The 14,561-nt window shown below is 43.2% G+C and overlaps 1 protein-coding gene and 1 long non-coding RNA gene across 2 annotated transcripts; both read left to right on the forward strand.

Annotated features, from left to right (window-relative positions):
* The first annotated feature begins 776 nt into the window (after window positions 1–776).
* LOC123050843 (uncharacterized) lies at window positions 777–2,174 on the forward strand. Its single transcript, XR_006423857.1, has 2 exons — window positions 777–1,006; window positions 1,717–2,174. It is a non-coding gene; the product is annotated as an uncharacterized lncRNA (long non-coding RNA).
* A 2,322-nt stretch (window positions 2,175–4,496) lies between these two features.
* Window positions 4,497–5,402, forward strand: LOC123050844 (uncharacterized). Its single transcript, XM_044473577.1, has 2 exons — window positions 4,497–4,714; window positions 4,810–5,402. Exons 1-2 carry the CDS (start codon window positions 4,580–4,582, stop codon window positions 5,191–5,193), a joined length of 519 nt encoding a protein of 172 aa, XP_044329512.1. The 5' UTR covers window positions 4,497–4,579; the 3' UTR covers window positions 5,194–5,402.
* The last annotated feature ends 9,159 nt before the right edge of the window (window positions 5,403–14,561 follow it).

Raw genomic sequence — 14,561 nt, forward strand, 5'->3', positions numbered from 1 at the left:
AGACGCAAGCGCTCATATACACGCGCATACACTCACCCCTATGAATGCACACACGCACACCCTACCCCTATGAGCACCTCCGAAAGACTGAGCCGGCGTATCATCTTGAAATTTACAAAGTCACCGTAGGCACCTCGTCATCGACAGAAACGTCTCCTCCCACTGAATGCACATCGCCAAAATCCAAAAATAAATGCGAACACCAGGATTTGAACCCTGATGAGCTAGAGATACCACAGTCCCTCTAACCATCCAACCATAGGTTGGTTCACTCGCTTCACATGATTTGGTAAAGGTAAATCAAGTGCCAAAATGTTATCCGATATCGTTCAGTCGTGCTGTCCTGGCTTGGCAATTTACGAGTCGGCCGGATTTTTATTAGACAAGTCGGTTGAATTGCAAATGTTTACAAGCAGTAGCACCCATTCCCATTCCTGTGGAACTGCATGCACATGCTTCCGGGCTGAAGATGGCAACAGGTAACGGCAGAATCAAATCCTATCAAGGTGAGAAAGAGATAGGGGGGAGAGCGACGGCTAACGGCGCACACACAGGCAGAGAGAGAGAGAGAGAGAGAGAGAGAGAGAGAGAGAGAGAGAGAGAGAGAGAGAGAGAGAGAGAGAGAGAGAGAGAGAGAGAGAGAGAGAGAGAGAGAGAGAGAGAGAGAGAGAGAGAGAGAGAGAGAGAGAGAGAGAGAGCGCCCGGCGTCTAACAGAATCAAGTTCGATCAGTGTGAGACAGGAGTGCGACGGCAGTTCAGGTGCTATATGTATATATTCCGCGCGATCGGAGAGCAGGCCAACCTACAGCGCCATTTCTCCTCTCCTATTTGTGTGTGTGCGCGCGCGGGCGCGCGTGTGCTGCTCTTGCTCTTTCTCTTTCTCCTCTCCTACATAACATACCCAGGCCGGACGGCGAGATACATGGGAGAAGCTCCTCCCGATCGAACATTACCATGCCAAGCGCTTTATCTCTCTCACTCTCATGAAGTTTGGTGCTGTTAGCTGTCTCTCTCTCTCACACACCTTGATGAACTCCAATGCTGTTGGCCGTCACTTTCTCTCTATCTCTTTCACTCTCTGAGCTGTTACTCTTAGCTGCCGCAAACTAAGTACTATCAAGCGTTCCTAATATCTCCATGTCTGTAGTTCCCTAATACACAGACGTAGAGATAGTAGGAATGCTTGATGCTTTGTTTGCAGCGGCTAACGACAACCTACAGAGTGAGTGAGTGAGAGTGAAAGCGACGGTTAACAGATTGGATTTCATCAAGGTGTGTGAGAGAAAGACTTTTAATAGCATCAAATTTCATGAGGGTGTCAGAGACAAAACGGCGGCTAGCATCTCTCCAATGAGGCCACAGCAGCCGGCGCGCTCGGTAGCGAACCAGCAATCCTTTGCATTTTATTCTGTAATAAAAATAAGCAGTTTATTTAGTAGCTAGTGTGATTGGTTATCAGCACGCCGATGGGGTGCCTGGAACTGGAAGACAGAAGCATCAGAATCGTTAACATTTATAGAAAGCACGGTGACATGACAGTATGATGCACCCACGTGTTCACTACTTAACTCTCTTACTCCCTCTGTTCACTTTTGTAGGACCATTTAGACATTTAAGACAACACCTAAAACAGTTCAATTTCAGCTGTCCTAAACGACTTACAAAAGTGAACAAAGGGAGTATTAGATTTCCAACTGCTACTTTGCCGCATGCAGCAGCAAGATACTTTTCTTCGTGGCATCTCGGACATGGGCGCCTGGCATAGTAATGTTCGGAAGGATATGGGTAGGCACATCAGCCGTTCCCGTTGGAGCAATATGGCGGCACGGCCGCTAGTCAGAGGAGAAAGAAAAATGTTAGCATACAAAGCATGGCTCCATAGCTAGGGTTGTATTACGGATTATTGGTTGGCTCACTGTCACTGATCGGACCCCTTCATGGAGTTGGATGTTGTTGATTGTTGCTTTCTCTCACTCACCTTGATCAAGTTGCACTCTATGAACTGTTGATGTAGAGAGAGTATGTAATTATCGTGGGAATTTCTTTTGTTAGGCCTGGCATAATGTGGTTCTAGTCAACCCCTTAGAAAGGACAGTGTCAATTTTTTCTTTTCAAACCGAGCAACTCTTGGGCCTCCAATTTTAATCCAATAACACAAAAATATGTTTAATCACTTTGAGTGATATTTCGATGAATTTCAGTAATTTTGGTAGACACTGAAATATGTAGTTTCGGTCAAAATGTTTCAGTAATTCAGTTGTGCACAAGAATTAAAATATTTTCGAAATTTTCAAAAAAAATGAATTTCAAGTGAAAATTTTGGTCCTTTGGCCAAAATACAAACTGAAATCACTGAAATTCAGTAATTTCGGTAGATGCTGAAATATTTCTGAAACTAAAATTTAAAACCTTTAACACCACCTCCACACACGCGCACACCTCTGCAGAAACGAACATCCAAGACATATGCAAAGCCGACGAACGCCTACCAAATCCAGTAAACCAGAGAAGCTGTAAACAATGGCTCAAAATGAAGTTACTACTCACTCTGGACGCCAGCAACAGGATCACCCCATTCCAATCCTGCCTCTCCTTTGATCCCATCCTCTACATCTTGCAAAGAACTCGTCGCACTGGAATCGATGTACACAGCTGAAGAATAACAAAATACGAATAAAAAGAAACACAACAATTAATTATGCACCCTACCTCCCTATGTTGTTAGCTGTTGCCATCACTAGAACAGTCATCCTTACCAAAAACTGAGAGCAAGGATGCAAGGATCACATTCTGTGGGGATTTTCAGCCTGCCAAATCCTACTCCCTCCATTCCACAATGTAGTGCGCCCGCGTTTTCCGAGATCTAACTTCGACCATAAATTTAGCCAACGAGACCAACTGCGGCGGGAGCAAAAATTATACCATTAAATTTGTCTCTCGATACGAATTCGGTGGTACAATTTTTGATGCCGCCGCAGTTGGTCTTGTTGGTTAAATTTGTGGTCAAACTTGAATCTTGAAAAACGCGGGCGCACTACATTGTAGTCATTCTGCTGGGAGTCAGTTTTTACCAGACCAGACGGTTGAAATGCAAATGTTTAGTACGCATGCAAACTCAAGTCGGGTAGGTACAGAGTACCACCCATTCCTGTCTGTATGAACTGCATATGCATCCCACGTACGCATGCAAGATTGCAACAGCTAACAGCAGAATCAAATCCACGACGTCTAACAGAACCAAATTCCATCGAAGTTCAGTTGAGGTGCTATATATATACGGGTTTGTGCGCGCGATCAGAGAGCAAGCCAACCCATACACCAGAGAGGCATACAATCCTACACCTGCAGCGCCATGTCTCCTATAAATGCTGCTCTATCTTTCTCTTTCTCCTCTCCACGGCGGCCTCCAATCCATGATGCGATCGACCTGTGCGCCAAGTCGGCAGTTCCCGCTTGGCGACCTGCCACAGTAGGCCCGAACCCTAATATGGAGTGTAGTATGCCACATGCTGGCTGCTCCTCTCCTATGCATACATACATCAATTCCACCCAGGGAAACTCGATTGACTAGGAACCAAACTATTGCCATGGCTCAAGTGTATATGCATGCCACTAGAAATTAACTGGCAATGCATGGCAATTATTGGTTTGTCCCGACGGACGGGAGTTTGCCTTCGATGGGAACGGCCCATCCTGTGGCATAAGTATACAGCATAAGGGTATGGTTTATTGTAGCAGCTCACCAAGCATGAACTATCGAATTGGCACATACATGTAGGGGTGCGGAAGCCCGCCCGGTACTTGTTACCGCCGAAGCTGCCACTGATATTTGTCGATTTTGTTTGAAGCATGCATATTGATAGCCTCATGAGAGGTTGGTGATGTTAGATTTAGCCCGTGTCTTTCGACATCTCCAAAAGGTAATATAAGGTCATATCTCTATGACACTTGCCAGCAGAAATATTGCTAGAGTTTTCTTCAGTGTGTGTGTGTGTGTGTGTGTTCAAGTTGCACGATGGATCAAGTAGAGATTATGGCATGCTAGCATACATTATCATTAGTTTGAGTAGACGATAACTAAAAATATATCTTTGCATGTAGCTAGCTTTGTTCTGAAGCGGCTGGTTAGGTGCTCCGGGTTATCTAGTGTGTGCTGTCTTCGATAATTGCTAGGCGCGGACGAGCTCGCGCGCTCCCGGAATCTTCATGCGTTCGATCCGCTGGAGGCGCGAGGTGCCTGCTGTATTGTACGTGACGGGTGAGGACAGTTAATGTGCGTACGTAACGGGCAAGAGACGTTGGTGGCGCCGGCGTTAGACGAGGATTTCACGGTGTTTATGTAACGCGTCGTCTGTCTACTGTTCTGGACTTGTGTGTACCGGAAGTACGAGATGGCCTGTAACGGTGAGGTACAGTAAGTAGTTGGCCGGCCCGCTGGATGTATTTAACGCAATCCACGGGTGCTTCTGGATCTGGTCCCCATTCGATCCGCAAATCGCAAGACCAAACCCTAGACTGGCCCCACAGTTTCTTCTAGGTCGTCCCAAATCGAAGAAGATAGAAGCCTAGGTATCGAAGATGGCAGATCCAGTAGCGGATCCAGCTGCTCTGCCAATCGTGCCTTGTCCGGATTGCGGCAGGAACGTGGTGACCTACGTTGCTAGGCGCGGGCAGAACGCCGGTCAGCGTTTCTACAAGTGCCGGAATCACAACGTAAGTCAAGTTTCTTGGATTGGGTATGGGTGTTTTTTGAGAAGTTTAGCTTGGTAGATTATCACGAGGTCCGTGTTCTTGTGGATCCATTGCAGCCTTCAGCGGGCGGATGCGATTTCTACAGGTGGCAGGAAGGCTATGCGGCGCATCTCGCCAATCTCGAAGAAGGAGAAGCTGCTGTGGGTCAAATCGGTCCGGGTCAGATGCAGGGTGGGCAAGCGGTCCAAGCTCAAGTTGTGCAGGCGCTTCACGGCCAGCCGGTGCAGCAAAATGGGCCGCCGGAGGCGTCGCAGGCTGCATCGTTTGCAAGTGCTGTCGCAGGATATATGCTTGCGGCTGCTCCAGTTGCCGGTCGGCAGGGTGTGACAGTCGCCGACGCCGCGTCCATCAACCTGGTGGTATCAGTAGCAAACCTGGTAATTGGGGTGGCAATTCTGCTGTTGCTTGTGGCAGATGTTGTCCTGCGCGTGGTTAATTAGGCGATGTGGCCGTTCTTATGTGGCCGAGATGGCAGCGTGGTTAAGTAGGATTAGGCTTAGTGTTATATAATAGTACGTTATGATTTTGTAGTTGGTCGAAGCGTGGACGCCAAGGGTGAGTGACGATGTAACCATGTAGTGCTAAGTGTGGACGAGCTGCAGATGTAATGTCGTGTTATCTAAATGCTATGGATGAACTGATGGTTTGATGCCTACGGTGTGTGAATTACGTCGTTTTTTATTCTGTCAGAATGGGAGTTAGGAGGGAAGGCTTTTTAGAATGAATGTCATTTTTTCTTTTTTTTATTTTAAGTCGTGTTTTTTAGGAGCTGGCGTGCATGTCTGAAACGGATGGTCACCAAGAGGGTTAACCATTGTTTGTATGCAGATATTCAGGCATAAATGTTTTTATCCCTTTTGTGTTGTATTGATTTAGTATTTCCCCTTATTCATGCACGGCAAAGATATATTTTTAAAATACAAGCTTAATATTTTTTATATGTGTCCACAAATTTTTATATGCATATTTTTTAGTATGGTTTTGAAATGCCCGATAAAGATTTTTTTGAAAATAAAACAATTACATCTTTTATATTTATGGTCAACATTTTTATAAACACAGTTAAATTTTTTAAAACAGAAGTGTTGTTTTTTTATGGGTAGTCATTCTTTTTTTTAACGCATTTACATTTTTTTATAGTGGATGACAACATTTTTTGAATAATTGTTTTCACCAATTTTCAAATGCTTGCTAATTCTTATAAGTAATAATTAACCCCTTTCACACATGCTTTATATAATTGGTATACACTCTTAGGGAAGAGAAACATTTTATTTATACACTTTGAACATTCCTTGCAAATGCTGATTATTTTTTCTGACATGGTTACCACCTGTTTATTCGCAACTTTCTACATTTCTCAAATGATTGATTATCCTTTTGTTATACTTTATTTTCGATTTTTATGCAAAAAATTTATACTATCAGATGCTTGCTTAACATTTGTCAAGCACAAGTTTTTTTGTTTTTTAATATCCGGTCAGTAATATTCACGCATAGGAGGTGAAACAAGCGTGTAACAGTAGTACTCCTCGTCCCTCACGGTTATTGGGCTGTCCGTTCATGTGGGCTGGCCCGTCGTCCGTAGACTGGCCTGGCTCGTGCATCCCTTGGCATCGAAATCGCCCGGAGCCTTGTCGGATGTGCTCGACCACCTACGCCCTTATCCGCATCTGAATGGCTATCCAGTCAGAGACGCCACAGCCGGAGCTTCAGTTCAAAGAAAGGTCGCTGGATCTGGATCTCGTGAAGCAGGTATCTGCTCCGTCGGCTCTGAAGGCAGGATTGCAGTAGCTGCTCGGGTGCTGCCCTTGGCGCCTCGCCGCGCGGGTATTCGCTGGTACGTTTTTCATGGCGTCAGATCTAATTTCGGTTGTGGCATGTAGTTTTGCATATAGATTTTGTAGCTTGGAATTGAGGAGTAGATCCATGTCGTGATTCAGTTGCAATATTGTAGATGGACGAAGAGTTTGAGGACCAAGATTTTTCTGATGGAGCGGTGGGTGAGGGAGAGCCTGAACTTGATCGGACAGAAGAACATCAGCCAGTTATTACTTCTCGGTTGTCAGTTAAGCGTGTTGTAGAGATGGTCGCAAAATTTGACGAATACAAGAGATGGCTTGTAACCGAAATTGGTTTTGGTGGAATCCTGAAGATCCCAATGCTTGTCAAGTTGGATCTGAGGATGAGTGCTTGGGTTATGAGGAAGGTAAATGCTCGGTGTCGTGTAATCGTCATTGATAATGACAATATGATTGGTTTCACAACAGAAGATTTCCACAAGGTTTTTGGCATCCCATGCGGTAATCGAGATGTGGGTGGCAGGGATGCACAAATTTCTCAGTCTGCAATCAATTTCATCAAGCAGTCAATTGGGATGGACAGTACAGTTGCTCATAATCTGAAGGCGGCTGAAAGTTTCTTAAGTAGAGATATTTCAGAGGATTCGAGTAAAATTGAAAAGGATTGTTTTCAAATTGCATTCGTCATCTTTGTCATGGGCTATTTGATAGCACCGTGTACCAAGCATGACACCATGACGATCGATTTCTGGGGTGCTCTGGCCAATCCGGAATTGATCCCACAGTTCAATTGGTGTGAGTATGCTATGCAGAAATTGATGTCAGCTGTTGTGAAGTTGCAAAATGATTATCAAAGCAAAGCGGCAACGGTTCATATGTTTGCGTGCCACCTTTTTTTACAGGTGAACACATGTGTTAGTTTTTTATAGTTTGGGTGTGGATTTTCATGAAGCGATGTGTGTGTACTATTGAATTCTTGTCCCTTACTTGATTATAATCCATGGCAGTTTTTCTTGCTGGACAACATTGACCTTGGATTGTTCAATATGCCGCCATCTGAATTGCCCCGCGTGCAGTGTTTTGAACAGAAAAGGTTTCGGCAGATGATCATAATGGCTTATGGCATGAAGCATGGGAAGTGGGGTTATGTCCCTGGAGGGGTATGTTTTTTGTAGTTGTTGGTCTAAAAATTCAGTTCGGTAGAGGTTGAGAAGTGATTGCGTTTGTCTATGTTTTTTTGTTCAATGCTTGTAGGTGCGGCCTGCGGAGCTAGTTATGTACACGCGGCCAGACATGATGCGCCAAGGATGTATTGACTCCCATGCATCATCAGGTTCAGTGAAACAATCAGTTCCAAGGATGCCTGATAGAGTGGACCAACGGACTCCGGATTTGGGTGTGCATGCAACGACGGCACCAGCTGACTCTTTGGGTGATGTGAGGTCGGCATACCATTCACTTGGGCCAAGGGATTTTGCAAATCATTTGCGCCGGACTTGCTATGGCGATCCGGTAAGTTATGTTCATCTAATTAGGTGGGGTTGTGGGTGGGTAATGCAATGACTTTTTATTGTTGAAATTTTGATGGATATCGGTATTTAAGACAAGCATTGTGCATTCTGCAGGTCCTTGAAGAGCTGAGCCTGATGCTGAAGCAGCAGAATGCAAAGTGCATGCTGAGCATGTCGTTGCTGCGGAGTAGGATGCAGTCTGACATGCTTAGCTTTGCTGATAGAATTGTATTACTTGTGCGGGATCGTTGTAGGTGCTGTCAAGCACGCGGGCTGTCAAAGTGTGTCACACTGGATGGATCTTCCAAGTGCTCTGATGGTATTTTTGTCCACTATATCTGAGTATACGAGTTTATTGAAAACAATCAGGATAGGATTGGTTACGGTTATTGTTTTTATGGATGCAGATGCTCAGGCCATGCATTCAAGGGTGATCCCGATGGTTGCTCGGCGGCTCGAAATGTCGGATGATGAAGGTGCCGTAGGTGTGCATACATTGTGGAGGTCAGCCAGATAGGATGTATGTTAACTTTAATTCGTTCATGCAGGTGGTAGTTCAAGCAAGGCCCGTTTTGAACGTAATTCAGTGAAGAAGCCTCGGGTTGATTCTTGTGATGTGCGAGGTGATCAAATTTTTTTATGCGTCATATTCACCTCATCAAACTGTTGTCGGTGATGTTTAATTAAGTTGGTTCTTGTAGTCAACACGGTTTAATTCAGTCTGTTTTGTTTGCTGTGTTAAATATGAAGTTGGGGTCATCACAGCAGCCAAATGATGCCCCTGTGTATGATAACCCAGTTGCTGAGGAACGACAAATGGAAGAGAAGAATGTAGTATTAGACAGGATTATTCTATATGCTCGAGTAATTACGGACACAGTTAACTGTCTGTATGACATTGGAGAGGGCGAGCCCAATGTTGTTTATTTTGGGACCATGGTAGCTACGTTGCCGAAGGGGAAGTATGCTACCTCTGCAAGCTTTGCACGCAACCCATGGGTGAGTGGGTGTCTAGCTCAGCCCCCACCAATCCCCTTGGTGGATAAGTTCTATAACTGGGTATCTGGAAACAACTTTGACCTTGACAGGTATAATGTTGGTGTTCTTTTTTTGAAGTTCACGTCGTTAGTTAGATGGTTAAAGCAATTTTATAAATCGTGCTTATGTTTGTGCGATTTTATGCAGCATGTGGATTGAGCATAAAACTCCGCGGATGCTTCGGGTAAATGCTGTGTGTGTTCAGCAACAATTAATTGGGAGACATCCTCTTGATCATGAGGTGGCTGTGCTTGCAATCAGGAGGTTTAATCAGCTTGATGTTGGTGCACACGCTGTGAACCAGTATATGCTATGGAGGGAAGTACTTGAACCAGATTTCTCGGTCAGTATCCCCTTTTTCCTTGTTTTGTGTAGACATCTTGTAAATGTTTGCCAGGTTGCAATTGGCCATGAAACGTGTTTGTTTTTTTACTGTGTCTATAACAGACGCATGCTCTTGCCGGGGAGAAAGTTGTGCATATAAAAGCTATTCAGTTGCAATTTTCGCAGTCTCTTCATGATGTCACGGCATGTCAGACGGTAAGGTTTCGGCCAGTTTCTGTCAACTAGTTTGCAATTTTCGTTAATGTGGAAAAGTATTATTCATGCAAGCGTTTGTTGGTTGCAGTTCTTTGTGCCAGCCATTCTTGACCATGGTTGGGCAGCATACATGTGGGATATGATTAGGAAGGAGATTCACATACTGGATCCTTTGTGTGCTCAAATAGTGGGAGCAGAGCAGCGACATACAACCCATCACGAGGTGGTGTCACAGATTCATAGTGTGCTATTTAGTTGCCTTAATGAGTTCTTTGCAAAATGGCACTGCACACCTGACAGATGGAACCGGAAGTTCCCAAACATAACCCGGGAAGTTTTACAAGGTAAATGACACTTTGTGCCGGACATATTTTTTAGCAGATTTTTTTACATGCTCGGCAGAGAGGTGATGCATGCACACTTCTGTATATGTGACAGGGATGAGTCTGGTATCTGCATGCTGCATGCGATCAGGCAGTACGACGGTGAAAAGATGATGTGGCCTCTGACGAAGGTAAGAGAATCTGTCATTTTTTTTGGTCTTCTCATATGATGTGCCTTTTTGTTGTATCTCAAGATAGATGTTTGTGTCGTTGCATGTGACAATGAAATGTGCAGAAAAATTTGGCCACTTTCCGAAAGACAACTATTTTTGAGCTTTTCCGTCTGCGAGATGAGCAGGGCAATATTGTGGGTGATGATGTCTTGCGTGCTGCTCTGGAAGGAGGCGAGGGATGAGGACATTTGTATTTGTGTAGGTCGCGTGGAGTTTGCTTTAAAAGTGGTGGATTGCTTTGATGTGGTGTTGTGGGAAGAGGATATCTAGTTATCTTGAATAAATGAACATAGGTTTAATTCGCGTGTAGTATGATATTTTAAATGTGTGGACGTATGACATGTATGGAGGCTGGTGCAGTAGTTTGTGTGGATTTGGTTGAGTTGGGTCTGTCTGAATATTTGTTTGTCTGGGATTTATTTTATGTGTATCAACGGAGAGGATACTATTATGAGTGGTAGCTGTTTCAATATCATTTTTAAGGTCTTAGCTCGAAGGTCCCTTCTGAAATGGCAATATCTCCTGCATGCGCTAATTGTGTGACGAATGAAATCATGCATCATTTTGTTTCAGATGCCTCTGTATTAAATATCTACACAAATTGACTTGATGAATTTATAACAAAAGAACCCTTTCCATGTGTGTGACCATTTTTTTCAGTCTCCTGTTGATTGCCACCAGTCCCCCTCTTCGCTTCGCTGCGTTGCGCACGCAATTAAAAAAAACACGATGCGTCTAGATGGAAATGAGAAGGTCAAATTTCATTTGTTTCTTTTTTTTATTTAACCTTTTGTCGGTGAACACTCATGCATTTTCAAGGGTCATGTTTTGATGAACGAGTAATTGTGCTTCCCGTTTCCCAAAAGGACTTTAGTTGCCTAGGCTCGTTTTGTTTTGATTATGATGGTAATTCAATATGATGTGGAGTTACTGTTGACAGTTTTGTTATTTCAATCTAGGAGCATATAAAACTGTTCCAAGGTGCCATCATGGAAGTTTGTAGTCGTGCTCATATGTACAAATTCATGATCCATAGGTAGTTGCCAATGTTGCGCGTGTTTATGCATGAGTGTGAAATGGGCATGGGCATATATGTGAATGCGGATCCAGTGGTTTTGCACTACATTCCTTCTTTTTTAAATAGATTTTGGAGAAAAATATAAAGATGCACAATAGCAGATGTGTTAACATGACATAGGTAATATGTTGGTTATATTATCATATCGCGCATTTTCATAATTTTAAGCAAGAGGGCAAATTGATTATAATGGGTTATATCTAAGATAACATTTAGCATAGCAATTTTCTGGTACAGATAAGATAAGGCAAATTCATTGTACTGGAAGTGTCAACCAGATAATAGCATATCAGTTCAATGCAGCATAGTAGTCGATTACATGGCAGCAAGGCCAGATAGAAATACTTGTACTGGTAGTGCATAGATAGGTAGAGATAAGTCTTAAAGCAGAAACCAATAAACAAGCATAGAGTGACTTAGTCATGGTGATACTATTAATCCCTCTGCACACGAAAGCTTGTCCAAAGCTTGTAACTCAAACGGATGTAACATCAATTTGAGGGGCAAGCTTTTCAGCACAGAGGGAGTAGCCGCAACCCTGTTGCATCGGTCATAGGTTTGATATTGGTTTGTTTTTTTGAAGCAAGCAACTCCTCCTAGTCCTGCTTCCCACCGCAGAGGTAGCTGGCCAATTCAGCCTTGTTGCCTTTCATCATCAGGACTTCATAAGCCATTTGTTTCCTCAGTTGTGCAATGATTTCCTAGGAAACATAGATGGAAAATGCTTGAAGATGATGTATAGTGACGTGAAATATAAAATGTTATTGAATATGTACTTTGCATACCTCAGTAGGAATTAATTGCAGGATATCTCCATCAAACTCCTTTATGTAGTGTAGCACATAGAATCCACTGTCAGCTCTGCATTTGTTTTTGGATCTTTATTAGGTTACTAGGATTAGGAGCACATATATAGAAATGATGGGGGTATTGCATAGTGGACTGTACTTGCTGCAGCTGGGGTGCATGCCATAATTGCACTTGTAACTCCATGGAAATGTTGAAAAATGCCAGTTTGGATACCATTCACGAAGACGATTGAAAAAGGAATCTAGTATAAGTTCAGCCATACGCATATGTTTTATCTCCATACTCCCCTGTTCTGACATGGTCATAGTTGGGTCCATTATGAACATAGTTTTTTCAGCTATGTCAATTTGATAGAGGCACCATGAATTGTCGACAATGTGTACCACCATGAACTGAATAAGGAACATGGATGAGTTATATCAGTCTTTTATGTTTTTAGATTGTTTTATTGTGTAACATTCAGTTAGCAACAAGCAATGTATTGTTTTTTATTGCTTACCTTTTTGCATTCTGCCAGGTTTGTTTCATTGAACATCCAGAAGAGTGTGTCTGTCTTGTGATGGTCCTGGCAGTTGATGGCTTGTTCCTGTAGGACACATTTTAACAGATGAATAACATTATGAGGTATGGATGAGGATGGAAGTGTCGCATATGAGAAATGTGCAGTGCTGAGACTCACCGCAAAGCTTGGAGGAAATAGCTTCCTCCACCGAGGAGTTCTGTATTTGTATAGTTTGCTGCCCTTCATGTCTAGCGCCAAAACACCTGCTGACATCCCGTTTGGTTTGAGGTCTTTATTTTCACCATAGTTCCGCAGGATCGAGTGGCCAGTCATCTCCAGGTGGCAAGGGTCATCAATTGAAAGCCATTTCCTGTTGTTAGCACACCATCAATTTCAGTTATATTTATATTACAATTGGGAGTGCAGACTCAAAGTTTGCAGGTACATTTCAAGATGCAAGATATAAAGAGATGAAGCTCTTTGGTAGCCTGCAACCAGAATTATTATTTTTCATGTGCACTTGTGGGTTTATTGTCAACGATAAAGATGCTTATCAGGTGAGAAGATGATGTGCTTTTTCAAAAGGTTCAGATGCGATGTTGAGCTGAGTAGTTGACGGCAGAGCTTATTTGCTGAAAAGTTATGAATGTATGGCAAGGAGTAATGCTCACATGGAACGTTCACTCAGCTTGCATTTTCTTATCTTCTTGTACCAGTTGTCCACATCAATGGGGGGATCTGTTGTTATCCTCAGAAATTTTGCTACGTGAATGTCTGGCTCTATTTTTGGAACTGATGAATTGTCTGCAATATATGTCAGGAGAAAATTTGAGTTAGACAATGACAGTACACAAAGAATAACAGCTTGCTTCTCGGTAGCAAAAACCATATGGATGATATGGTACATTGGTTTTCAGAAACAAGAATTTTTTTCCATGGGATCATCATTTGGAAAGCAAGAGAAGTGGAGATGGGAATATGAAGGACATGGTGATGGATGGAATGTACCTTTATGCGCTGGGTCAATGTGAATACCAGTGATTACCACAGCTGTGTCAGCATCAATAGCTTCCAGAGATTTGATTTTAGGAGCCTTGACCTTTACGTGATCTGCACAGGTGTATGAGCAATTTTTGAATCATTGCCAAATTGTATAACATATGTACAGGGCGAGCACGAGATTTTAAAATTTGACAAGTTAGATACAGGTAGGCTTGTTTCATCACATTTATGGTTCTAAAACAATTTTTTTATTGAAAGTTATGTGATTAGATAGAAGTTGCCATGCATTTGCTTGTACCTCTGCTCCTTTTAGCTTTTTCACTAGGTGCAGCTGAATCAGCGCTATCAGATGTAGGCCGCCATGGGTCTGATGAGTTTTTGTTTGTCTTTGTTGGAGTTTCTGATTCTGCCGCGTCTACATTATCTCTGATAGCTGCAAGTTTGAATTTTTATGCAAGAGCGTTAAAGCAATGATCTATTTGAAATCATAATATGCTCATAGAACATTCGTTCATACGTTTCTAAACATAATTGATGTGTTGTGTGTTCATACAGGAGAAGATGGTTAATGGACAGTAGCGACAATGTACCTTCATCGCGGAGCAGCGTGTGAGTAGGAGTCACTTCAACATTAGTAATGTCTCCAGCCTCCCCGGCAACTGTATGGTGAGCGCGACATATTATTTTTTGCAGCTGGAGTTTTTTTTTTGGTTGATCGGTTGGTACATCAATGCTACAGCGTAGAGTTTTACCTTGTGACAACAAGTCTATGCCATATGTTGTTTTTTGTACGGAAGTTGCTGGGCTCATGTCCCACAATGGTTGATTCATTGCCAAAGTGCTTGCTGGAACTGGAAGAAGGATCATTGTAGTTTAGCATTTTGGAACATATCATGAATGAGAAGGCAGGCGACATGTACCTGTGTCCGTGGATGCACGTCCTGTTGTTGTAGTTTCCATAGGTTGCTG

The sequence above is a fragment of the Triticum aestivum genome, chromosome 2D, assembly GCF_018294505.1.
Source record: "Triticum aestivum cultivar Chinese Spring chromosome 2D, IWGSC CS RefSeq v2.1, whole genome shotgun sequence".
Taxonomy (NCBI): Eukaryota; Viridiplantae; Streptophyta; class Magnoliopsida; order Poales; family Poaceae; genus Triticum; species Triticum aestivum.